The 27,365-nt window shown below is 42.0% G+C and overlaps 1 protein-coding gene across 1 annotated transcript in view; it reads left to right on the top strand.

Moving 5' to 3' along the window:
• The window catches only part of NAA25 (N-alpha-acetyltransferase 25, NatB auxiliary subunit), an 83,001-nt gene that overhangs the window by 28,513 nt on the left and 27,123 nt on the right, over positions 1–27,365 (top strand). Inside the window, exons 5-15 of the mRNA XM_062182027.1 lie at positions 128–202; positions 1,579–1,686; positions 2,077–2,155; positions 4,336–4,447; positions 5,315–5,404; positions 7,351–7,520; positions 10,156–10,268; positions 15,739–15,946; positions 16,996–17,085; positions 21,561–21,741; positions 23,118–23,217. Coding sequence (XP_062038011.1) covers positions 128–202; positions 1,579–1,686; positions 2,077–2,155; positions 4,336–4,447; positions 5,315–5,404; positions 7,351–7,520; positions 10,156–10,268; positions 15,739–15,946; positions 16,996–17,085; positions 21,561–21,741; positions 23,118–23,217 — 1,326 coding nt within the window. The remainder of the gene's footprint in view (positions 1–127; positions 203–1,578; positions 1,687–2,076; positions 2,156–4,335; positions 4,448–5,314; positions 5,405–7,350; positions 7,521–10,155; positions 10,269–15,738; positions 15,947–16,995; positions 17,086–21,560; positions 21,742–23,117; positions 23,218–27,365) is intronic.

The raw sequence follows: 27,365 nt of genomic DNA, 5'->3' as shown, positions 1-27,365 counted from the left end.
AGTTAGGCTGATTGGGATATGTGAATGTGTTGCTGTTCTGAGAAAGTTCTTGCCACATGTCTAAATCATTGATTGTACTTGCCATGATGTTTTCTAAATCAAGTATTTATGGCCCTCTGTCTTTCAGGCTGGCATGGCTCTATATAAGATTGTCCCCAAAAACCCTTACTACTTTTGGTCTGTGATGAGCTTAATTATGCAAGTGAGTATGGCATTCAGAATGGGATTGAGATTTGTTTTTACTTTTGTATGTGATCATTGTCCTTCGTGTATCTTCTGAACATCTTGGGTAATGTGAAATGTGTTGCAGCATGTGTCATTAGAGGGACTTTATATATTGTTAGTTGACTTTTTAGCTGGGGATTATTTTTATGTGTTTGTTCATCTGCTTATTTGTGTGCAGCATAGACTGTATTTACTCTGAATCTTAGATCCAATGCTGAGATACGTGCTCAAGTATGAGCCTCGAAGTGCCTGATATGATAAAGACGAACTTGAGGTCTGGCTTTAAGAAAGTTTTGTTGGCTAATGAACAATGACTGGCGTTGTTATGTTTTCATCACTTCCCCTTTCTGAGCCTCAGTTTGCTTTTTTGCGAATGGAGATGCTTATCTGCCAGAACCAGAATGAGATTCTGTGTAGGAGAGGTTGGGGAGGAAGGAGGTCAATGTGATTAGGAACATGTGGTTTTACCAAATGTCTTAGAGCTGTTGGGGTAATCTCTTAGCCTCAGTACTATTGTCTGTAAAATAAGCATATATACCTTGAAAGGTTGTTTACAAGGCTTAAGTTAGCTCTTAGCAGGATCTCTGGCGGTTAAAACTTATATAAAGGTTATGGATCATCAAGTGTTGGAAAAGGAAAGCCTTTCAGATCTCTTTTTGAGATATTTTCATATTAAATGAAGAGAACTGCCAATTCTCTCTCTTTTTTTAAAGATTTATTTGAAAGGTAGAGTTACAGAGAGAGAGAGAGAGAGAGAGAGAGAGCTGTCTTCTCTCCTCTGCTTCACACCCCAAATGCCCTCTATATCTAGGGCTAGGCCAAGCCAAAGTCAGGAACCAGGAATTTCATGTGGGTCTCCCACAAGGATGTCAGGGACTTGAGTATTTGAGCCGTGATCCACTGCCTTCCCAGACACCTTAACAGGTAGCTGGATTGGAAGTGGAGTAGCCAGAATCCAAATCATTGGTGATACGGGATGTGAGCGTCTTAAGCAATAGCTTAACTCTGTGCCCCAGTGTCTGCCCCCAATTCCTTCTGCTTATATAATTTACTACTAACTACAGTTACCTTAAATTGGTAATTAAAATTAATGTATGATATATGTAATAAGCAGTATAGGCATACTCTTTCTTTGTGTATTTATAGAAAAATGTATAAATAACCCATTTTAAAAGTAGATTAAGTTGTGGAAGCTAAGTATTTCAGGAATGCACAGGATGATGAATCTGCTCTGATACTGGACACAGTAGATGGATAAGTATGTGCCAGAGTCACGATGAGGGTCCACACAGTTACTATAAATAGGGCAGTGGGGAAGAAGCTAGAATAAAATATTTATTTTTCTTCCTCTAGTCTATATCAGCACAGGATGAAAACCTCTCAAAAACAATGTTTCTGCCTCTTGCTGAGAGAATGGTAGAAAAAATGGTGAAAGAGGACAAGATAGAAGCCGAGGCTGAAGTGAGTAATTTAATTCCTTTTGTGAATTTAAATACTTTTGTATTTTCATGATTTTGATAGTGCTAGTACAATATTATGTTATAATATCATGAGCTGTTGTTTTAGTCCATTTCAATACCTGACTCCTCACCCTGGCCTTTCTGTAAGTGTGACACTGACACTTCGGAAGCCTTCAGCTTAGACATAATGAACACTTTCCAGCAAGTACTCTAGGCCAAAATATGTATAAATGGAGGAGATACCATTGTCTGATTCTTCCTGTCAGTTTCTTCTCATTTGAAGACACTGTTCTTTCTATTAAGTAACTTTTTGCAACTGTGTAAAGGACTATCTTTTTATTATTGAAGAGTTTCAGTGGTTGCAATTTTTTTTTTTTTTTTTTTCTGTAAGGTTGAACTGTATTATATGATCCTGGAACGATTGGGAAAGTACCAGGAAGCCTTGGATGTCATTAGAGGGAAATTAGGAGGTAATTTTTAAGGTTTTCTTAAAATTTTTTTCTATTTAAACATGAAAAATGTGTTATGGAAAATTTATCCTCATTCAAAAATATGAAGACATAAAATAACCATGATAATTTTTAAGTGTTCTTCCAGACTTCTCTGTTAAAAATTTAGTTGTAAAATATTTTTTAATTGAAAGTAATTCATGGAGGGGCAGGCATTTGGCACTGTAGTTAAGATGTTACGTGGGATGCCTGCTTCCCGTACCTGAGTGCTGGGGTTGAAGTCCTGACGCAGCTTCCATGCACACCGTGTCTGTGTCTCCCCTGCTTCCCTCTCCTCCTCTCCCTCTCTCTCTCTCTCTCTGCCTGTCAGATAGTAAAAATGAAAATAAGTAAGATTAAAAATAAAAATACATTAAAAAAAAGAATTCATGATTTTAGAAAATTCAGGGCGTTTGAAACATTGTGCTGCAGATCTCTAAGCCTTGCCTTCTAGGCTGTTCTCTCATTACTTGTTCCGTGGGTCTGTCCTGACATACTGTACCTGGCTCATAAGGTGACCTGGTGGTAACCAAATAGAGAACCTTCAAAATCTGAAATGTTATGCCTGCTGTCAAGATTTGTACTCTGGATACTTTCTCTAGATACAGTACTCTGTTTATGCATGTGTCTGAGTTTGTGACTCCCGCTCTGCATACTCATACCCAGTGGTTTTTTTTTTTTTTAACTGAGATGTATGTCTTACAGATATAGCTCAACGCCTCTTTCTCGTTCATGGCTGCCCTGTGTTCCATAGTAATAGATGTAGACTGTTTACTTGGCCAGTTCTGGAAGGATATCTTGCCCATTTGTAAGAGATGTGTTTACTCCATTCCAAATTTCCTTCCAGTTTGTATTCTTATAAGCTGTATTTGCAGTCAGTATGTAAGGGAGCCTGTTTCTTTGCACATTGACCACTCGTTATTATCAATCTGTTATAACAAATTTCTTATAGTTTTCAGTCTATCAGATAAATTGTCTTATATTTTTAAATTTCTTTAATTATGGAAAATTATATTTTTCATTTGTTTAAAGTCATTACTGTTTTTTTTCTCTGAGATGCTTTTCCTTATTCTTATTTCTAAATGTTTGGTTAATATTTTTCTTAGTAATTTGCAAGAACACTGGATATGTTGAAGAAATTAGCTGTTTTCTATTACTTAAAAAATACTTCTTCTTTGTTGGTCGGAAACTTTGTAGTTTGATTTATTGTATTTTTGAACATTTCATACTCATTCTGCTTCCTAAATGTTTATACACCTTTGATGACTTCCTTAGGAGAACTATGTCCCTATATTCAGAGGGAATAATTGGCTGTTTATAAGTAGTGTCAGTGTGCTGTTCACTATATTATGTGCAGTCATAAACACAATTATAAATATTTGTATAAAGGAGTTTTTGTTTTTTTTTTTTAAGATTTTATTTATTTATTTAGAGAGGTAGAGTTACAGCAGTGAGAGGGAAAGACAGAGAGGGAAGTCTTCCATCCGCTGGTTCACTCCCCAGATGGCCACAATGACATTTAAGACACAGTCTGTGTCTGTGGACTGAATTTACCTGTTGCTATATCACGTTTGTGGTTTCCGAGTATATCTTATGTACTAGATCTTCAATCTAATACATTCAAGATCCTGGGGTATTATAGAAAAAGTAATTGTTAAAATTTAGTATAAGAAATATACTTTTTCTTTTCAGCAAACTTTTTTTTTTCTTTTAAAGATTTATTTGTTTGAAAGGCAGAGTTACACAAAGAGAGAGAGAGATCTTCCATCCACTGGTTCACTCCCAAATGGCAATAACAGCCAGGGCTGGACCAGGTCGAAGCCAGGAGAGGAGACTAGAACTCTATCTATGTCTCTCACATGAGTGGCAGGGGCCCAGGTACTTGGACAATCTTCCACTGCTTTCCCAAGCATATTAGCAGGGAGCTGGATCGAAAATGGAACAGTCAGGACTTGAACCAGTGTTCATATGGGATGCCTGCTGTATTACAACACAGGCCCCAGCAAAATAATCTTTAATAAGATAGTAGTTTATATCTTAAGTGGTTCCATTTTCTAAGAGAGTAAGAAAATGTGACATTTTCATTCTTGTGATTGGACTTTATTCAGGATTTTTAGGAGAAATGAAACCGGCTCACCAACTTTTATACCTTTCAATTGTAGAGAAATTAACAAGTGAGATTCAGAGTCGGGAAAATAAATGCATGGCTATGTACAAGAAGCTGAGCAGGTGGCCAGAGTGTAATGCCCTTTCCCGGCGCCTCTTACTGAAAAAGTGAGTAGATACTTCTTTGTGTACTATGAGACTTTGAGTTTCTGAGGCTTTCAAGCCTTGCTGTTGATTTTTTTGTGTCTGTATTCTGTAATTTCTAGGTTTAGTTATTCTTTTTGTAGTTGTGTTGGGTAGATTTTATTTATTTGTTTATTTCAGAGGTAGTGTGAGATTTAGACAGAGAGATTGATTTAAACACAGAGAGAAATGAGACACAGAGAGAGAGCTGGTTTCCACCCCAAATGCCCACAGCAGCCAGGGTTGGGCCAAAGCTGAAGCCAGGATCCAGGAACTTAATCCAGAACTCCCATGTGGGTTGCAGGAACCCAGTTACTTGAGGCATCATTGTGCTGCCTCCCAGATGCTCATTAGCAAAATGCTGGAGTCAGGAGCCCTAGCAAGGTATTGAACCTATGTATTCTGATATAAGATGCAGTTGTCTTAATTGCTAGGCCAAATCTCACTGCCATGGATGTTTTCTAAAATTTTCATTAAACCATTGTACTGAATACTAGTAAGGTCTTGAAATGAATACTGTAAATCAATAACATTGAATTTAATACTGCCATAAAAGAGAGATGCTTCCTTTCTTTATTCAATGACACCCCCTCCAAATTTAGGAGTGCTTGTGAGGACAGTGTTCTAGACCTGGTCACTGTGTTGAAGGAAAGAGTAGTCTGTCGAAGGGTTTTCACTTTGGTAATGCCTCTGCGGTGCTGCTCTTGTGGGCAGTGGAGGGAAGCCAGGGATGGGCTACACTCAAGACGTGGGAACTTGTCGCTTAGAAAATAAGTTGAATGTCACGGTTCCTAAGGCAGATTGGTCACAATTTGGATTTAACCTTGTGTGCATCATTCCATCTGGTTTTAGCTCAGATGACTGGCAGTTCTATCTGACTTATTTCGACTCTGTCTTTCGACTGATTGAAGAGGCCTGGACCCCCCCTGCTGAAGGTGAACAGTAAGTTGTCTTCTTTCCTGATTTACAGGGACATTTTTACTTTGCATCAGAAAAATTTCCTTGTGAGCTTCATAAATTCTATTTTTTCCTCAATAATATTCCTTTCACAGTAAGGGTTCATTTCCCATTTTTTTTTTTTTTTTAAAGATTTATTTGAGGCCGGCGCCGCGGCTCACTAGGCTAATCCTCCGCCTTGCGGCACCGGCACACCGGGTTCTAGTCCCGGTCGGGGCACCGATCCTGTCCCGGTTGCCCCTCTTCCAGGCCAGCTCTCTGCTGTGGCCAGGGAGTGCAGAGGAGGATGGCCCAAGTGCTTGGGCCCTGCACCCCATGGGAGACCAGGAGAGGCACCTGGCTCCTGCCATCGGATCAGCGCGGTGCGCCGGCCGCAGTGCGCTGGCCGCGGCGGCCATTGGAGGGTGAACCAACGGCAAAAGGAAGACCTTTCTCTCTGTCTCTCTCTCACTGTCCACTCTGCCTGTCAAAAATTAAAAAAAAAAAAAAAAAGATTTATTTGAAAGGCAGACTTACCAAAGAGAGGGAAAGACAGAGAGAGAGAGAGATCTTCTGTCTGCTGGTTCACTCCCCAAATGGCCACAGTGGCCAGGCTGGGCCAGGCCAAGCCAGGAGCTTGGAACTCCTCTGGGTCTCCCATATAAGTGCAGGGGCCCAAGGACTTGGGCCATCTTCCACTGTTTTTCCAAGCATATTAGCAGAGAGCTGGATCAGAAGTGGAGCAGCCAGGACTAGACTCAGTGCTCGTGTGGGATGCTGGCATTGCTGACAGAGGCTTAACTTGCTGTTCCACAACACTGGCCCCCATATCCCTTTATTATTGTTATTATTTGTAAAGATTTATTTATTTCGAAGTCAGAGAGACAGAGAAGGAAATGCAGAGAGAGAGAGAGAGAGAGATACCTTCCATCCACTGGTTCATTCCCCAAATGGCCATAACGACCAGGGCTGGGTCAGGTTGAAACCAGGAGCAGAGACTAGAACTCCATCCATATCTCCCGCATGGCTACAGGGACCCAAGCACTTGGACCATCTTCCACTCCTTTCCCAGGTGCATTAGCAGGGACCTGGTATCAGGGAGCTGGATCGGAAGTAGAGCAGCCAGGACACTGACCAGCACCCATATGGGATGCTGGCACTGCAGGTGGCAGTTTTATGTGCTATGCCACAGCGCTGGACCCCCGTATCCCATTATTTTTAAGAAATACATGTTCATTGTACAAATCTTACCAGTGCAGAAATATGTAGTTTATTAGTTATTCTTCCATTCCAGAGAGAAATTCTCTCTCTTTTTTTTTTTTTTTTTACTGAGGATACTTCTTGTTTAATGTTTATTTGTGTATTTGAAAGGCAGAAAGACAGATTTCCCATCTACTGGTTCACTTCCCAAATGGTTACAATAGCTGAGGCTGATCAGGCCAATGCCAGGAGCCAGCAACTCAGTCTGGGTCTCCTGCATGAGTAGCAGGTACCCAACCACACTTGGGCCATCAGCCACTGCCTCCCAGGGTTTGTATTAGCAGGAGGCTGGAATCATAAATGGAGCCAGGACTAAAACCAGGCACTCTGATAAGGAACGTGGGTGTTCCAAGCAGAATCTTAACCACTCTAGCAAATGCTTGCTACTAAATTTACTGTTAATTCTGTCTTCCGTGAACATTTTGAAGTACCCTTGTATGTACAAAATATCTATTGTTTTTAAAGAAAGGGTTGGCTATTTTGTAATAATCACATGCCTATCCTGGGAGTAATCTTATAGCACCTTCTCTGTTTAAATATGCTGTGCATTCTCTTTTATTCTCATTTGTATTATTTTATAATGGGTAAAGAACTTTTTAAAATTCTTTAATGTGTTTCTTATAATCAGCTTGGGTTGGCTTTGGGAAGGGCAGTAGAGGCAATAAAATGTCTTTTCATGTGTTTATACCCAGCTCCTTAGAAGGAGAAGTACATTATTCCACAGAAGAAGCTGTGAAGTTTATAGAAGATAGGATAATGGAAGAATCTAAAAGTTCTCGCCATCTCCGAGGACCACATCTAGCTAAACTGGAATTGATTAGGCGTTTACGAAATCAAGGGTGTAATGATGAGTACAAACTAGGTAAGAAACCGTGTGATATTTAGGAACCCTGGAGGGATGCCCTCAATGCCTACGTGCAAGGGCCTATGGTGACCAAGTCATGTCGAGAAAGCAAACATTTTCTTTCTTTCTTTCTTTTTTTTTTTTTTTTTTAGATGTATTTTATTTATTTGAAAGAGTTACACAGAGAGGTAGAGCCAGAGAGAAGGGGGGGTCTTCCATCTGCTAGTTCACTCCCCAAATGACCGCAATGGCCAGAGCTGATCTGATCTGAAGCCAAGAGCCAGGAGGTTCTTCTGGGTCTCCCACGTGGGTGCAGGGGTCCAAGGACTTGGGCCATCTTCCACTCTTTCCCAGGCCATAGCAAAGAGCTGGATCAGAAGTGGAGCAGTCGGTACTCAAACCAGTACCCTTGCTAGCGCTGTAGGCTGGGCCTTTAACACACTGAGCCACAGCACCAGCCCCGCAAACATTTTCATAACACAAAAGCATTTACTGATGATTAGATCACTTGTAAAGTAAGTCCTCAGTCATTATTTGACTCGGTTTCCATTAGCATCTATCCCTGTTCCATCACAGTCCTTGTCAGATTCTCCTGCTGATTCAGCAGTGAAGGCAGGGGCCCAGCACTTGGAGGATCTTCCGCTGCTTTCCCAGAGGCATTAGCAGGGCGCTGCATCAGAAGCAGAGCAGCTGGGACTCCGTCACAAGTGGTGGCTGCTCCAGAATGCTGAGCCCTCACAGTCAACTTGGAATTCCATGTGACTTCTTTCTTTGGATCTGCCTCAGTAGCTTCAGTCTCTTCTAGTTCCAGACTTGCAAGAGAAAATTTTCATGAGTTTCAGGAAAACACTGTTAATAGATTCCAAATAATTACCTTTTTTTTTAAAGATTTATTTTATTTATTTGAAAGAGTTATAGAGAGAGGTAGAGACAGAGAGTTAGAGTTCTTCCATCCACTGGTTCACTCCCCAAATGGCAGCAATGGCTGGAGCTGAGCTGAAACAAAGCCAGGAGCCAGGAGCTTCTTCTGGGTCTCCCACACAAGTGCAGGGGCCCAAGGACTTGAGTCATCTTCCTGTTTTCCCAGGCGCATCACCAGGAAACTGGATCAGACGTGGAGCAGCTGGGACTTGAATCGGCTCCCATATGGGATGCTGGTATTGCAGGCTGGAGCTTTAACCTGCTGTGCCACAGCGCTGGCCCCATAATTGGCTTCTTTCTAAAGCTATATGTGAACGTGTTTGAATCTGCCTGATACCTGCTTCATTCATCCTTTTTTTTATTCTTTCCACTTAGAAGCCCTGTCTTAAAAATGTGTGAATTTGTCTAGTCTCTACAAAAAGTTTTTACTAGACTAGTGAGTTCTTCTCATTCTTGTTTGGATAACAGAATCGTGTGAGACTCTGATTGAAGCTATGGGCCTGTCTTAGGTAAATGTGAATAGGAACTGGGACAGAAAATCCTAAAATTTTACAGTTTTCAGTTTAAAAATCCCTGCTTCTGGGGCCAGTTCTGTGGCACAGCGGGATAAAGCCCTGGCCTGAAGCACTTGCATCCCATATGGGCGCTGGATCTAGTTCCGGCTGTTCCTCTTCTGATCCAGCTTTCTGCTATGGCCTGGGAAAGCACTAGAAGATGGCGCAAGTCCTTGGGCCCCTGCACCCATGTGGGAGACCTGGAAGGAGCTCCTGGTTCCTGGCTTCGGATCGCCACAGCTCTGGCCGTTGCAGCCATCTGGGAACCAGCGGATGGAAGACCTCTTTCTCTGTCTCTCTCTCTGTAACTTTGTATTTCAAATAAATAAAATAACTCTTTAAAAAAAAAAAATCGCTGCTTCTAGGAGCTGATAGGCTCCAAACACACACACACACAAATATAAGGAAATGGAAAGGCTAATTGTATGATCACTTTATGCTGTGTATGTTTCACTGTATCCTGTAAAGTGTATTACATGTGAAATAAAACAATTTTTTACATATTTATTTATTTATTTATTTGAAAGGCAGAGAGATCTCTCTTTTTTTTAATGATTTTTTTTCATGTATTTTCTATTTATTTATTTATTTGACAGATAGAGTTAGTGAGAGAGAGAGAGACAGAAAGATCTTCCTTCCGTTGGTTCACCCCTCAAATGGCTGCTACAGCCAGAACTATGCCGATCCGAAACTAGGAGCCAGGTGCTTCCTCCCGGTCTCCCAAGCGGGTGCAGGGGCCCAGGCACTTGGGCCATCCTCAACTGCTTTCCCGGGCCACAGCAGAGAGCTGGAGTGGAAGAGGAGCAACCGGGGCTAGAATCTGGTGCCCATACGGGATGCTGGCGCCACAGGCAGAGGATTAGCCAAGTGAGCCATGGCCCCGGCCCCAGAGAGATCTTTCATCCACTGGGAAATTCAACGTATCTATTTAACTTTTAACTTAATGAAAGCTTCACATTTCTGTAGTGATAAGTAAGCTGATTTTATAAGATTCAGCTGCTTTTTTTAAAGTATTTGTTTATTTTTAAACAGGCAAGCCATTTCCTGGCCATCATTCTCATTCTGCAATCAAGCAAGATTTTAAATTAATTGAAATAAATATTTTCAGATTAAACCTCTTTTGTAAATTAGAAATTCCTGCAATCTATGAATAATGTGGTGATTTCCTCCCCTCCTAGGTGACCCAGAAGAATTAATGTTCCAGTATTTCAAGAAGTTTGGAGATAAACCGTGTTGTTTTACTGACCTTAAGGTGTTTGTTGACCTCTTGCCTGCTACACAGTGTACAAAAGTAAGTGCATTTCAGAATTGTATTAGGTGTTCCTGTTGATTGAATTGAGATTAAGTCTTTGGGATTAGTGAACAGAGGTGTGCTAACTACCCTGATGAGCTAGGTACTCTTGTGTGCTAACACATTGGAGGCAGGGTGTTTTTGAAGTTACAGTTGGAGTAACTCCTGGCAGTTGATTTCATTCTTCCTTGTTTTGTCTTTTGTTTATTTTGAGGTAATTGTGGATTTACATACAGTTGGAAAAACAACACAGATCTCAGATACATCCATTTTGTTCAGTGGCAATGACTTACATGACCATATTGTCATAGTACAGCTAGGAAATTGACATTGGTACAATCCACTGATCTTATTTGGATTTAGCCATCTTAAAAAAATTTTACTTGGCCGGCGCCGCGGCTCACTAGGCTAATCCTCCGCCTTGCGGCGCCGGCACACCGGGTTCTAGTCCCGGTCGGGGCACCAATCCTGTCCCGGTTGCCCCTCTTCCAGGCCAGCTCTCTGCTGTGGCCAGGGAGTGCAGTGGAGGATGGCCCAAGTCCTTGGGCCCTGCACCCCATGGGAGACCAGGAGAAGCACCTGGCTCCTGCCATCGGATCAGCACACTTGGGCCATCCTCCACTGCACTCCTGGGCCATAGCAGAGAGCTGGCCTGGAAGAGGGGCAACCGGGACAGGATTGGTGCCCTGACCGGGACTAGAACCCGGTGTGCCGGCGCGGCAAGGCGGAGGATTAGCCTACTGAGCCGCGGTGCCGGCTCAGCACAAAGTTTTAAATTTTGACAGAGTCTGTTTGGCTGTCTGGTTTGTGATATGCTGAAAACTATGCTATTTAATCACTAATTATTTCAAACCATGAGTTATTCTTGCTGAAGCAGTCTGAAACAAAACCCTAAGAAATCTTTTTAAATTAATTTTATATTGGGATAATATCAGATTTACAGAAAAGAGCATCTGATACCCCTTATCCCTAATGTTAACACTTTAAATTACCATGGTACAATTGTTAAGCTAAGAAACTAGACACAGCAGATTAAACCACTGCTTGGGATGCCCATATCTCATATTGGAGTGCTTGGTTCAAGTCCTAGCCTCTCCACACCTCTCATTCAGCTTCCTTCTAATGTAGATCCTGGGAGACAGTGCGATGGCTCAAGTACTTGGGTCCTTGCCACCCAGCTGGAAGGCTTGGATTGAGTTCCTGGATTCCAGCTTCAGCATGGTCTAGCCCCAGCCATTGAAGCCCCGACTCTGTCTCTCTGCCTCTTCAAAAGATCAAAAGTTGAGAAAGGAAAAAAACCTTCAAACATTTTATGTGACCCCATATAACAAGAAGTACCTAGTCACAGGAGCCCCAGTGAAATACTAAAAGTGTTAAGGCAGTCATTATTCTGTGACACCAAGGATTTAAAGGTGTTGCAGTGAGTTTTGTCATACTATGTAAATTTTAATCGAGAGAGACAGTTTTGCTGCTACTTTTTAAGAATTATTATTAAAGATTTATTTATTTATTTGAAAGTCAAAGTTACACTGAGAGAGAGAGAGAGGTCTTCCATCCACTGGTTCACTCCCCAAATGGCTGCAACAGCTGGAGCTGCGGAGCCAAGAGCCTCTTCTGGGTCTCCCACGCAGGTGCAGGGGCCCAAGAACATGGGCCATCTTCCACTGCCCTCCCAGGCCACAGCAGAGCTGGATGGGAAGTGGAGCAGCCAGGTCTTGTGGTGGCTCCACATGCTATGCCAAAGTGCTGGCCCTGCCACAACTTTTTTTTTTTTTTTTTTAAGATTTATTTATTTGAAAGAGTTACATAGGAGAGGCAGAGAAAGGAGAGAGAGAGAGAGAGAGAGAGAGAGAGGTCTTCTATCCGATGGCTCACTCTCCAGTTGACCGCAACAGCTGGAGCTGCGTTGATCCGAAGCCAGAAGCCAGGAGCTTCTTCCGGGTTTCCCATATGGGTGTAGGGGCTCAAGGATTTGGACCATCTTCTGCTTTCTCAGGCCATAGCAGAGAGCTGGATCAGAAGTAGGGCAGCCGGGTATCCAACCGGCGCCCATATGGAATGCCGGCACTGCAGGTGGCGGCTTAACCTGCTATGCCACAGCGCCGGCCCCTGCCACAACTTTTTAATAGTAGGATGACTTCAATAGCCAAAAATTCTGCCCCTCAGCAAGTATGTTTGTCAAAGGATTAGTACCTGTACAAATAGGTTCAAACTGAGCACTATTGTTTCAATGAATTATGAGCCGAATCTTTCTGAAGTGTGACCGATTGCTGAGAGTGGGCCATTGATTCCAGCTATCCTGCAGTGGCTCACACAGGGTGATGTTTTAATCTGTTGTTTGCTTTGAGTTTTTTAGCTAAACAATAAAATTATTCTAGTTTTTAAAGGTCTTTGCAGAGTAAAAGTGTGTATAACAAAAAATAATAAGCATAGTGTTTCATAATAATACCTCTTTGGGAGATTCTTTTTTTTCCCCAAGAAACTTTTTATTTAAGAAATACAGACTTCATGCATTTCATAAATACAGCTTTAGGAACATAGTGATTCTTCCCACCATACCCACCCTTCTACCCTTCTTCCTTCTCCCCCTCCTATTCATTCCCATTCTTAACTTTTTACTAAGATCTATTTTCAATTAATTTTGTACACATACGATTAGCTCTATGGAGATTCTTAGTATTCACTAAAGAAGGAGTTAATAGTATGTATAGCCAATAGATAAAATGTCTTGTAAAAGCAAAAGAAGTGGCAGTAGAAATTATATAGACTTCTGATCAAAAGCTTAAAAAGTGCTATTGTTCAAATGTGGAATATTTGTATCTTATCATAGAAATAAAAATTAATACAATTGTGGACATATTGAAGCAAAATCATTACTGATGTAAAAACTATATGATTAATGAGATTGCATTTTGATTTAATTTTCTGTTTGTATATAAAAGTTAAATGTATGTAATTGAAGTCAAATATTACCACAAAGTTTATATTGAAAAGATCACAGGGGCTGGTGTTGTAGCCTAATAGGTTAAGCTGCCACCTGCAATGCTGGCATCCCATACAGGCGCCAGTTCGAGCCCAGGCTGCCCCACTTTCAGTCCAGTTTCCTGCTGATGTGCCTGGGAAAGCAGCAGAAGATGGCCCAAATCCCTGGGCCCCTTCACCCTTGTGGGAGACCTGAGTGAAGCTCCTGGCTTACGCCTGGCCCAGCCCTGGCAGTTGCAAGTCATTTGTGGAGTGTACCAGCAGATGGAAGTTCTCTCTCTGTCCCTCCCTCCCTCTCTCTGTTTCAAATTAAAAAAAATAAAATAAAAGTAAAATAAAATAAATCACAGCCAATTCATTGTTCCAGCTTAACAGACACAAATAATTTCCACTTGTTTCTTCTGTTATTTACCTTCATATCTCTAACTTTGGACTTAGATAACAGTTTGTTAATTTATTCCTCATTTATTGATATCGTGCTGTACAAGGTGATAATTTCATTGTTTATAACATTTCATTTGTCCTGTTAAATAGTTTTCCCCACAATAATTCATTATTCATTATATATTATTTATTTATATATTTGAAAAAATGAGAGAAACACAAAGAAAGATCTTCCATCCACTAATTCACTCCACAAATAGCCACAGCAGCTGGAACTGGGCGAGGCTGAAACCAGGTCTCCCACATGCATGGCAGGGTCCCAAATATTTGAGCTATCACCTGTTGCCTAGCAGGGTGCAAATTAGCAAGAAGCTGGATCAGAAGCAGAACAGCTGGGATTTGAACTTGCTCTCCCATATGGAATACTGGCATCACAAGTGGTGACTTAATCCTTTGTGCCACAATGCCAGCACCTATTTATGTTTTTACAGCTCAATATTATTCATGGCTGAGCCAGTTGCTATATGGTGATGCCTCATACAACTCTTCTCTTGGAGTTAGTATTTTTTTGTTTCACTAACCTCAGACTTGGGAACAGGGCTGCCTTTTTTTTTTTAAACATACATTTATTTATTTATTTATTTGAAAGGCAGAGTTACAAAGAGGCAGAGGCAGAGAGAGAAAGGTAGGTCTTCCATCCGCTGATTCACTCCCCAGGTGGCCGCAATAGCCAGAGCTGGGCCAATCTGAAGCCAGGAGCCAGGAGCTTCTTCCAAGTCACCTATGGGTGCAGGGGCCCAGAGACCTGGGCCATCTTCTGCTGTTTTCCCAGGCCATAGCAGAGAGCTGTATTGAAAGTGGAGCAGCCAGGACTCGAGCCAACACCCATGCGGCGTGCTGGCACTGCAGATGGTGGGCTTTACCTGCTATGCCACAGTACCCCCCCAGGACTGCTGCTTAGATAGACTTCAGCAAATTCAATTTCAGTTCCATCAGCACCTTAATCTTGGAGATACCTGGTACCCTTAATATCTGAGTCTTATAAGGTTCTTCTTTTTTTTTTTTTTTTCTTATAAGGTTCTGTATGTTTTTTATTTGCTGTCACCTCTTCACATATTCTTGGTCTTTGTGGATTTATTCTTTATATTCCTTTTAACAGGAATATAGAGGTGAACAAAATTTTTAGAGGTGAACAAAAATATGCATGTGTTTAATAAATATATCAGAACTAGCATATACAATTTTTTAAAGAAATCAAATTTAAAGAGTTAAGAGCATTTTCAGGCACAGTGTTACCATTAGAAGAATCTGTATGAATTATACATAGGCTCTTTGTATTATTTCTTAAAACTGAATATAAATCTACAATTATCTCAATAAAAAGTTTAATTAAAAACATTTGAAGTCATATGAGATAAACATTCTTTTCAATGTATAACTTTACATTTAAGAATTTGTGTATCAATATAATTTTAGATTTTTTTTTAATTTTTGGTAACCTCTCGTATTCCTAATTAAGCTTTTCATTGCTACAATACATATTGTTTTAATGTGTTATAATTTATGAAATGTTTTCACAATTTTTTTCAAGTCAGTGATTTGTATTCATCTTCACATGGTTAACAGAAGAAGGATGTAGCCCGTGGGTCATGGTTTCTGTCGGGAAGCAGAGCTCTGCTGACACCAGGTGCCTCTGCCTCACCTGCAGGAGGTGCATTTGCACTCCTTGCATTTGCAGTCGCCAGCACAGGTGCAGGAGCCACCTGTGGCGCAGTGTATTCAGGGTCCATTTCAAACAAGGTGAAGGCCGAGGTTCAAGGTGAGAGGCCATCAGGTAGCTGGGCTGGTGGAAGGCGCCTTGTGTTTTCACAATTTTGTAAATCTTCCAGTGTCTATAGTACATGGTAATGACAATACCTTGGGCCATTAATGAGTGTCATTTTTACCAGCATTGTGCGCTCTCAAAATTTTTGCTTCATTTTGTTTTAGCTATTTTGGTAGATAGGAAATGGTGTTAAGGGACCATTTCCATTGCTGTTAATTGTAGCCTACCAAACACTAGTTGTGTTTTGAGACCTGTGCTCTTTTTTCCCCTACTTTGCAGTTTATTAATCAGTTACTTGGAGTTGTTCCTTTATCGACACCAACAGAGGATAAGCTGGCGCTGCCTGCAGACATCCGGGCTCTGCAGCAGCATTTGTGCGTGGTGCAGCTGACAAGATTACTTGGCTTGTACCACACTATGGATAAAAGCCAGAAATTGAATGTGGTCAGAGAACTGATGTTAAGGTACCAGCACGGATTGGAGTTTGGTGAGCAATTTTCAAAATGTACACTAGTTTCTTGAGTTGCAAAAATTTGAAGTCAGTGATTTTAGCACCCTACTTAATGAGTTTGGTGAGTAAGAAGACTCTCCACATCTTACAATGTGAAATGTGTCTCAAGGCTAAAGTTTTAAACAGTTGTAGTTGACTTCCAGTTGTCTGTGTTCTTCATCATTTGATAAGCTAACTCTTACTACCTTGGAGTTCATATGGATTATATGGTTATCAGAATTGTCAGATTTTCCTCTAATAGACCTTAATAGTCTTAATGTAGAATGTGTACGTGAACAAAAGGTTTAGTATAAATTGTAAGATAAATATTTAGTTTTGAAATTGGAGGCAGGCGCTTAACCTAGTCACTTATCAGAGTGCATGGATTTGATACCCAGTTCTCCTCCTGCCTCCCAGTTTCCTGCTAATGCAGATTTTGGGAGGTAGCAGAGATGTCTCAAGTTGTTGGGTCTCTGCAACCCACATGGGAGACGTGGATTAAATTCCCAACTCCTGGCTTTTGTTCACAGCTGTGACTATTGGAGGCATTTGGGGAGGGGACCAGCAGATGAGAGCTCTTTCCTACCTATCTCTCTCACTGTGTTTCTCAAAGAAAAAAGAAGCTGATGATCTTCAGATTGGCTTGGGATTTGCTGGATACACACTCATATTTGTGATAGGAATTTGAATAGTCTGATTATAAAATGAGTATTTCTCTATGTTTTTAAAACTAGCTGAAAAACATAATGTTAATTTAGTTATACATGGCTCTTGGTGTAGTGTTTTTTTTTCTTCACTTAAAACCTCCTTCTGAATCTTGCTGTTCCCTGCCTGGGACATCCTGGGTACCTTCTCGGCTCCAGAGCTCTTCCTTCTAGTCCAGCTCTGTGCTTGCACCCTCTCTTGAATCCCTAGATTCATGATTTATATTTTTTTTCTGGTACTTATTCTGTTTTCTTTTTCCTTTTTTTCTTCTCCCTTCTGTCATTAAAAAAAAAAACTCATTCCAGTAATTATTAAATATTAAAATGTTTTTTCCTCTATAGGGAAGTCCTGTTTGAAAACAGAATTGCAGTTTTCTGACTATTACTGTCTACTTGCTGTCCATGTGCTTATTGATATATGGAGAGAATCAGGTGGGTACATTGATTTTCGTTCAGCTTTACTCTTTGTTTTTATTGATTATAAAACAATTTTCTTTTATGAATGATGTAGTCCATGCATTTACTTCATGCTTGTAGGTCTCTCTTGCCTTTCTCTAGGGTGCTTCTAGAAGAACCCATCTCCAGTTTATCTCCCTTCCCTGTAACCAGGATAGTCTTAAATCAGTGGATATCTCTTCAGTATTTAAGTATTCCTGAATAATGAATAATGACTTTAAAAAACCTATTACAAGGCTACAACATTCAAAATACAATGAAATTAATTCAATGATTGATGCATAATTCAATAATAGATGTATAAGTCCATGGAACAGAATAGCTCCTTTTATTCTCTTTCAAATTTTTTATATACAGGAAAATGCAGTTTTTTGGAATACAGGTCTGATTAGCTCATTTTAAGACAGAAATAGACTACATGGTAGTGGAGGCCTGGTGACTTACCAAGGAGAAGGATGATTCAGCAGACGGTACTGAGGTTGCCTATTAAGTCCTACCCTCTGGTGTTTTCCTTTACTCTCAGTTTTGGGAAATAAGAACCTCGAGTGCTTCTTGCATATTGCTCAGTAAAGATCTAGGGACAGTGGGGGGCAAGCTGAACAGCTCTTACCCTCCGTCATTGCACAGAGCACTGGGTTTTGTTACTATCATCCTCACTCTTAACAGACTTCAAAGGTACCCAGTTCTCCTGAGGGTAGAAATGAACCATTTTAGGATGGTTTATAATGCCCTTGGTGATCTGACCGCTGACCACATCTCCGTATTCTTAAATACTTAGAGTCCTGAATGTACTTTAATGCATTTTGCTACTGTCATGAACTATCATGTTGCCTCTTTCTTACCTCCTCATCTGACTTTCACTCAGCACATCTAACGACAGGTGCCTTGAGTACCTCTTTCCTCCTGTGAACTTCTGTTGGACATTGTGTGTACCCAGATGGTAGGACTTGTTACACTGTATTGTCCCTGGGATGGGATATGAAATTTTTGTCAGCAGAGGTCTTGTTATCTGAACCCCAAATTTGTGAGATTGCATAGGGCTACAAAATCATCTTGATGTAGAAACCGTTAATGAATTGACCACTTAATAATCTGATCCCTGCAAAGATGCCCTCCGTTCTTATCCTGTATATTGATCCTTGCTCACAATGGTCATTGCTTTACTAGTCTCTTATTTTAAGAGTAAGATATCTGGCCAAGTAATACAGCTGCTACCTAGTGTTGATCACCAGGCATTTGAAAATATGTGATTTAATTTATAACTTCATAACAATAGTTTTTTTCTTTTAAAGATTTATTTGTTTATTTGAAAGGCAGAGTTGGAGAGAGGAAAGACACAGAAGATCTTCCATCCACTGTTTCACTCCCCTTATGGTCACAATGGCTGGGGCTGGGTCAGGCCAGAGCCAGGAGCCAGGAGCTTCTTCCTCATCTCCCACATGGGTGGTAGCAGCCAAAGAACTTGGGCCATCTTTGTTTGCTTTTCCCTGGCCATAAGCAAGGAGCTGGATAAGAAGTAGAGCAGCTGGGACTCAAGCCGGCGATGCAGGTGGCAGCTTTAGCCACCTGCCAGCCCCAATAGTACTGTTCTTGTCATAGTTTTTAGATGAGGGAAATGTTGGACAGAGAGAAAGAAGTTGGGTAAATTTTCAAAATGTTGTAATGCAAATAATTTCATCAGTGACCATGTCCATAAAATGAAATTGTATCTCTTATAAAGACGTAGCGTTTCAGGCAGTAGGGGTTTAATCCAGCAGTTAAGATGTCTTCGTCTCACATCCGAGTGCTGGCTTCTGTTCCCAACTCCAGTTCCTGGCTCCAGTGCAGACCCTGAGAAGCAACAGTGATGACTCAAATAATTGGGTCTCTGCTGGCCAGTAGAGACCTGGACTGTATTCCCAGCTGCTGGCTCTGACCCCGGCCCAGCTCTCTCTGTTGTGGGCATTTGGGGAATAAACTACTGGTTGGAAACTCTGTTTCTCCCTGTCTCCTGCAAATAAATAAAAAATAATTTTAAAAGTTGCAGGGTTTCTTGAAGTGTCCTAATCATAGTCATTGTTGAAGGTGGATGTGACAAATTAAAAATCAATAAAATCTCTTGTTGCTGGTGCTTTGGTGCAGTCGGTTAAGCTGTGGCCTGCGGCACCAGCATCCCATATGGGTGCTGGTTTGAGTACCGGCTACTCCTCTTCTGATCCTGCTCTCTGCTTATGGCCTAGGAAAGCAGTGGAGCTCCTGGCTTTGGCTGAGCCCCTCCCTGGTTGTTGTGGCCATTTGGGAGTCAACCAGCATATGGAAGACATCCTATCTCTCTCTCTTTTTCTTTCTCTCTCTTTCTTTTCCCCTCCTCACTGTAACTCTACCTCTCAAATAAATAGTAAATAAAATAAAAAAAAAGAGATAAAAAAGGGACTGAAAGATATGATTTTTATATGAATATATGAAAATTGAGTTAGAAAAATTATGTCCTTGATACACATTTGATTTTGGTGAATAGTTTACAGAGTTGTAGTTATACACTCAATTTTTCAAAATAATGTGATATCTTCATAGTTTTTTTAATAGTTCAGAAAGAAATGTAAATTAGGCCTTTTATTTTATTTTTTATTTTTTGACAGGCAGAGTGGACAGTGTGAGAGAGAGACAGAGAGAAAGGTCTTACTTTACCGTTGGTTCACCCTCCAATGGCTGCCGCGGCCGGCGCACCGCGCTGATCCAATGGCAGGAACCAGGTGCTTCTCCTGGTCTCCCATGGGGTGCAGGGCCCAAACACTTGGGCCATCCTCCACTGCACTCCCGGGCCACAGCAGAGAGCTGGCCTGGAAGAGGGGCAACCAGGACAGAATTGGTGCCCCGACTGGGACTAGAACCCGGTATGCCGGCACCGCAAGGCAGAGGATTAGCCTATTGAGCCGTGGCACCAGCTAGGCCATTTTTTACCATGTGATACTTTTTATGTCAATGTGATATTAATACAAAGAGAACAGGTTTTTTTTTTTTAAGATTTTATTTATTTATTTGAGAGGTAGAGTCACAGACATTGAGAGGGAGAGACAGAAAGGTCTTCCTTCCATTGATTCACTCCCCAAGTAGCCACAATGGCTGGAGCTGCACCAGTCTGAAGCCAGGAGCCAGGTGCTTCTTCCTGGTCTCCCATGTGGGTGCAGGGGCCCAAGGACTTGGGACATCTTTTACGATTGGAAGAGGAGCAGCCGAGACTAGAACCGGCGCCCATATGGGATGCTGGTGCCGCAGGCCACAGCTTAATCCCACTGCACCAAAGAAGTATTAGGTAGGTTAAGGGCAGTTTGCATAGTGTCCTTTGGGTAGGTTATATGAGTGATACTTACCTAAAGTCCCAATATTTTTGTTATATCCAGTTTCTTTTCTTTTGGAAAAAAGCATGTAAAGTACAACCTTAAAATCTTCACGTATGGAGCTTTTATTTTAGCTTTTTTATAAAAGTTTTATTTAAAATTCTACCTTTCTAGACCCTAAAGACACTCTTTAATAGAATTTTTGCATATTTTCTTTCACTCTTTTTCCCTGTGAATGTTTTATAGACTTGAGATCAACTCCTCATACTAATTTTTAATTTTCTTTTTTTTAGAAGATTATCTTTTTCTTTTTAAATATTTATTTATTTATTTATTTGAAAGTCAGAGCTACACAGAGAGAGGAGAGGTAGAGAAAGAGAGAGAGGTCTTCCATCCGATGGTTCACTCCCCAGTTGGCCGCAACAGCCGGAGCTGCACCGATCTGAAGCCAGGAGCCTCTTTCAGGTCTCCCACATGGTTACAGGGGCCCAAGGACTTGGGCCAAGTCTACTGCTTTCCTAGGCCATAGCAGAGAGCTGGATTAGAAGTGGAGCTGGGTCTTGAACCGGCGCCCATATGGAATGCTGGTGCTTCAGGCCAGGGCGTTAACCTGCTGCGCCACAGCACCGGCCCCATAATTTTAATTTTCTGTATCTTTGGAACTAGGTAGGCCACAGGAATCATTTTGATTATTAATGAGCAATGTTTTCAATTACCATACTTGACATCCTTTGAGAGAGTCATACATGAAAGAAAAATGATGCCTGTGGAGAGTATCTGTCTGATGTATTAATAGAGAAACTCCTGCCGTGGGGAGGCTGGTGGCCTTCGGTTCTTCAAAGTCCATGTGTTTGCAGGATCTGAGGTCATGCCAGTTTCTGTGACTCCCCACAGGCCCTGGCCACTTGAAATCTGCAACGCTTTTGCAGAACTGTTTAAGAACTGACAAAACTATTGAGAGACTGTTCTTTTAGGGAAATTCCTGTTTTGGTTATGGATATGTGTCTACAGTTCGTTCTCTGCTATCTAAACTCATGGAATTCTTAGGGGAGGTTACTGTCAGTATAAGTTTTGTTTTTGGGAAACCGCTGTTTGCCTTCAAGGTCAGTGGATAATGCTTGATTTTGCTTTCAGGTGATGAGACCGCTGTGTGGCAGGCTCTGACTTTGCTGGAAGAAGGACTAACCCATAGCCCTTCCAACGCTCAATTCAAATTGCTGCTTGTTCGAATCTACTGTATGCTGGGTGCATTTGAACCAGTGGTGGATCTTTACTCCAGCCTTGATGCTAAGCATATCCAACATGACACCATTGGGTTGGTAGTATATACTCTGAATATACCTGTGTGGGGTGCTTGGGACTCTCTCAGGTGCTCTGGGCATTAAACTTTTTTGTGACCCATTGCAAAGCCAAAAGAGTTTATATCTCCTAGCACCTTGTAGTGATTTTAAAATTTATACAACTTAGAAATGTTTAAGTTTTTCTGAATGATAACAAACAGATGTATACTTTGAAACCCTTGTTCTTAGCACAGACGATATGATTCTGAAGTCTCTGCTTCTGCCCTGTAGTTGAGGTTGACAGTGCACAGTATTTGTTGACCTGAGTTCTTCTGGCATCTGGGTTTGACTCTTTCTGATGACTTCAGGGCATCTTCTCCATCCTTTTTGTGCTCAGGAAGACATCATTGCGTTCTCTTTTTTTTTTCAAATTGGAATTCTTTTAATAGGTATATATATAAAAAAAAGTACTAAAATAGCCCCGTGGTTCTGCTGTGTTATTTGCCCTTAAAAGAAGTGAGAGGCAGCGTGAAGAATCCCAGTGCAGCTCAGTGGGCCCAGAAGTGGGCTTTCCCATAAACTAAGGCATGCCCCCCCGACTCCTATCCCCTCTGCTGTTCCCAGCCCCCCAATTCCTGCAGCAGGAACCCCAGTGGTCTGGCTCTGCCACTGGGGTAAGAAGGCACCTGAAGGGCTGGCTGGGCGAGTGAGGACAGGTGACCTTTCAACACAAAACACCACCTCAGCGTTGGGGAGCAGGTCATGCCGCTGAGGCAGCCGGCAGGGCCTGCTCCTGTATGGCACAGGTGGACGTGGGCTGGCCACTTCTCTGCAAGCGGGGAAGCCCAGATCCCAACAGAATACTTTTCTCAGCACTGTTTTTCGTACAAAATAAACACAGATATGGGGTGGGGTGCTGCGGAGGCCAGGCCAGCCACCCTCCCCAGACTTCAGATCATGGCAATGCTCTCGGGGTGAGTGGAGGTGCTGCTGCTCCTAGAGGATTTGCAGGCCTGGCCAGGAGCAGGCTGCAGTGCAGCCACCAGTGTGTCTGAGGAGATTGCCCCAAACTCATAGCTGAAGGTGCCATAGAAAATAAGGCTATCGATGACAAACACCCACTCGCACAGCGCCGCCCCGTGCTCATTGCGTTCTCTTACAACTTCTATCTTCCATTCAGCATCAGCGGAAGAAGGCATGGCACAGAACATCAAATTTCCTACAAAATCAAATTAACTTTGCTCCCTTTTTTTGTCTTAAATTTTATTCTATGAATTAAATACTTTATATGGTAGGATGTTTTACTATTTCCTTATGCCTAGATATTTTTAGGCCATAGTAGTTTGGAGTGTAGTGTTTGATACTAGAGGTAGGTAAGTATAACTTTTTTTTTTTTTTCCTTCCAACCTAGTTACCTTTTGACCCGATACGCCGAATCTCTAGGTCAGTATGCTGCTGCATCCCAGTCCTGTAACTTCGCACTCAGGTTTTTCCACTCCAACCAGAAAGATGTAAGTGAGAAACCATTTTTTTTTACTATGGTTTTGCCTGCTGATTGCAAACAATTCAGAGTGTGTTTCCTCATGACACAAGTGCACATGTTGACCAAGCTGTATCAGAAATGCCCTTAGGCTGTAGCTTACTGTCCAAGACTGACTGAGAGTGCTTTTGATAGAATCTTGGGAAAGTTGCATTTAAAACGGTGTTAACAGATGGGGAAGTGTTATGTCTCTAGATTTGGCATCTGGTTTCTAAGAGACTTTCTAAGCACGTAAGAAGCAGCCCATGTGAATTTATGGTGTGGGATGCCTTGTGAGAGTCTACAGTAGCAGCTGCTCTCTGATAGGCTTTAGAGCCACTGTGTTCTTTGCCAATAGTGAAATAGTGAGATTACTTACATTTTTTGTAGAATTATAAAATTGACCAAATCAAGATCATTTCAAGAAACTTAGATCAGTGGGGTGAAGGGTTTACAAAATGTACATGGGAACTAGGCATTATATTTATTGCATTTTGTCTGAACGTTTTGAGTTTCCCTTGTATGTCTTTTAAATTAATTAATTAATTTTTTGAGAAGCAGGCAGAGAGCTCCCATTTGCTGATTCACTCCCTAAATGCCTACAGTGGCCAAGGCTGGGGGGCTGGCAGCCCAGAAAGCCACCCAGATATTTTACATGGGCTTCTTGGGCTGTCAGCACTGCCAACCAGTGTCTGCATTAGCAGGAAGCTGGAGTCAAGCTTTAGAGCAGTCTCAAACCCGGGTACCCTAACATGGGACGCAGCCATCGCGACTGGCGTCTTAATCTCTGGACCAAATACTTGCCCTGAATGATTTTTAAAGTAGTAATAGATAAGCCAGAGCTTTCTGTGCCATAGTGAAGAAATTTGCACCGTATTTCTCACTACAAGTTGGGCTTGGCCTCACTCCCTGTTGGCCCATGGTAAGCAGATGTTTATCGAATGGTCTTTGCTCAGATGGTGAACTATGCAAAACTAGTCAGGAGTGAATGTGGAGATAAGGCATGTCTTGAAGAGTGCCCACTGCCTCCACTTCTAAGACTCATTGCCTGGAATTTGGCCCCGTCAGATATCTAGCCGTAGCTGGATTCTCATGGTCTTCCAGCAACTGAGGAACTTGGCAAGGCATCTTGTGACTGAAGTTCTTCTTGGCAGACACTCATGAGGAATTTTTTTTTTTTTTTTTTTTTTTGACAGAGTGGACAGTGAGAGAGAGAGACAGAGAGAAAGGTCTTCCTTTGCCGTTGGTTCACCCTCCAATGGCCGCTGTGGCCGGCGCGCTGCGGCCGGTGCACCATGCTGATCCGATGGCAGGAGCCAGGTGCTTCTCCTGGTCTCCCATGGGGTGCAGGGTAAAAAACCTTTCTGTAACTATAGCAGCGATGGCAAACCTATCTTCCATCTAATTCTTTAGAATGTATTATAGAAGGGGCATTTCTGAACAATGGAATATAGGTCGGCTATTCTTAGCTTCTGATAATTGTGAGAAACGTCAGAGTATGGTCTGGTGGGCTGTAGCATAGGACAGCTCCAGGCCGGTGGAAGGCTGACTGTTGTGCTTAGACCGTCTGCTGGTTTCTAGCCCTGCTTCCTCCCAGGGTCCCCTGCCCCCAGAGATTGGGATCTCTCTTCAGACCTCCTTTTGCAGCATAGCTTCTGATAAGCCTTGGAGCACAATGCTCCGAAAGTGCTGCCCTGGTTTGAGGTCAGAAGGCATCTCTCGGATGTATGGCTCCAGCTTCACCTAGCATGAGTGGGCAGTGGGTCATAAATCTCTGAGTTTTCATTGTGTATCCAGGACCTATGTTTGCCCTCCTTTGTTTAAGGAATTTTACTAATAAAAAAACCCACAGAAGAACTGCTTTCCCCAGATTTTGTTTATTTTGGCTCTTATTTCTGTATTTATGAGGAAGAGGTTAAAGAAACATTTGATTTACTAAAAAAAAATCCCTTGCAAAATTTTCTTTCCCAAATAGTTTGAGGTAGTAGGGTAAGTAAGGGATTCATTCAAGCCTGGTGGCTGGTTATGCTTCAGTTTTTAATCATCTAGCATTCCAGAAGAACCATTTTTTTCATGCACATTTGGCCAGTAAGGGTACATCTTTTTTTTTTTTTTAAAGATTTTATTTGAGAGGTAGAGTTAACAGGCAGTGAGAGGGAGGGACAGAGAGAAAGGTCTACCTTCCTCTGGTTCACTCCCAAATAGCCAAAATGGTCAGAGCTGAGCCAATCCGAAGCCAGAAGCTCCCACGCAGGCGCAGGAGCCCAAACGCTTGGGCCATCCTCCACTGCTTTTCCAGGCCATACCAGAGAGCTGGATTGGAAGTGGAGCAGCCTAGACTAGAACCGGCACACATATGGGATGCCGGCACTGCAGGCAGAGGATTAGCCTACTGCGTCACAGCGCCGACCCCACATTATCTTAAAGTTAAGCTTTAATTTTTTTCTTTCCAAAAATATTGTATCTGAAGAGTTGCTTTGAAAAATAAATAAAAACACAAAGTATTGTAACACAGGGGAAGGAGATGGTCACAGAAGTGGTCTGATAGGGTGTGTTATCCTCAGTATTTTTATTTTTAAAAATATTTATTTATTTGAAAGGTAGAGTTAGAGAGAGAGAGAGAGAGAGAGAGAGAGAGAGAGAGAAAGGGTCGGGGGAAAGGGTCTTCCATCTGCTGGTTCACATTCCAAATGGCGCAGCAGCCAGAGCTGAGCCGATCCAAAGCCAGGAGCCAGGAGCCTCTTCTGGATCTCCCACATGGGTGCAGGGGCCCAAGGACTCGGGCCATCTTCTACTGCTTTCCCAGGCCATAGCAGAGAGCTGGATCGGAAGTGGAGCAGCCAGGTCTCGAACCAGCGCCCATAAGGGATGTCGGCCTAAGGGGGAGGCTTAGCCCACTTTGCCACAACACTGGCCACTCCTCAATGGTTTTTAGTACTTTCAACATTTTCCTGATGGCAGGAGTGACTAATTCATCTGATGTTAAACGTGATAAAAATTGAAAAATTTATTGACCTGGCACTAGGACTCTTTGCTTGAAGTTTATTTTTATTGCTATCAAGAAGATGGAGCTTATTCAATCATCTGAAAGCAGATAATCTGGGGGTGTCATGGAATCAAAAGAAAAATACAGTACAGCAAGAAAAATGCATCTTGACCTTGATGCCTGAGACCCCAGAGTAAGAAGACAGAGACTGTAGCGTGGATCGTTTCCCCAGGGGTCTGAGCGTCGGCCAGATGATGACTGTGGTGTCATTCTGTGTACCTTAACCCTCTGCACTTCTCTGCAAAGCCAAGCGGTGTGCTCTCCCTCTTTTGCTCTTAGTTTTAGAGATCCCTGGGTGTGTTTTCTTGGGTGGTGGATGTTTTTCAGTTCTGAACTAACTCTTAGAACGAGCACTTGTATTCCCTCAGTGGGAAGTCCGGCATTCTTTTCAGTAAGGCTTCGTGCTGGGCAGTTGAACGCTATGCCTGGCAGGTTGACATAGAAGCTTTCTGTCCAAGGATCATTGTCTGCTGTCATCCTACGTATTTTTTAACAGCACAAGAATCAGTACAAGAGTTTCATCATTTCTAAAAGTCACGTATATGTTTATGCTTTTTAAAATCTGTTTTAGGTTTTTTTGTAAAGATCATTATTCAGGGATGTGATGTCCATGTGTTTTGCCAATTTTTACAGTGACCAGGGTTCATTTCAGGAATGCATATGGGATCTACATAGCCTCGTTGGTACATAAATGACCTGTAGGTGCGGACAACATACTCTATCGAAAAAAAAAAAATCTTTAAAATGCTGTGGCTTCCAGTTTTGCCTGCAGTTCCGTTAGGGAGCTGTTCTTCAAGCAGTTTCACGTTGACAGCCTTTGCCTTACTGGTCTCTTCCCAGGCCTTTGTCTAGCTGTGCACTGCTGCTTTACTGCAGGGTTACAGGAGGACTATCTCAAAAGGACAAGCCAGACAACCACACTGCCTTCTCAGTTTGCTAAAGACTAATCCCGCTGTTGTCTTTTTATAAAAAACTGTTGCCTTTTTTCTAAAGTGGTATTTATGGACCACACAGAAAGTCAAACTGCCTCTCTACTTGGTAAGACTGGGTTCTCTCCATAAAAATAACACATTTTGGAACTGTAATTTACAAAT

Source organism: Lepus europaeus, chromosome 23, assembly GCF_033115175.1.
Source record: "Lepus europaeus isolate LE1 chromosome 23, mLepTim1.pri, whole genome shotgun sequence".
NCBI classification, from domain to species: Eukaryota; Metazoa; Chordata; class Mammalia; order Lagomorpha; family Leporidae; genus Lepus; species Lepus europaeus.
This window is presented reverse-complemented; position numbering and strand designations above follow the sequence as displayed.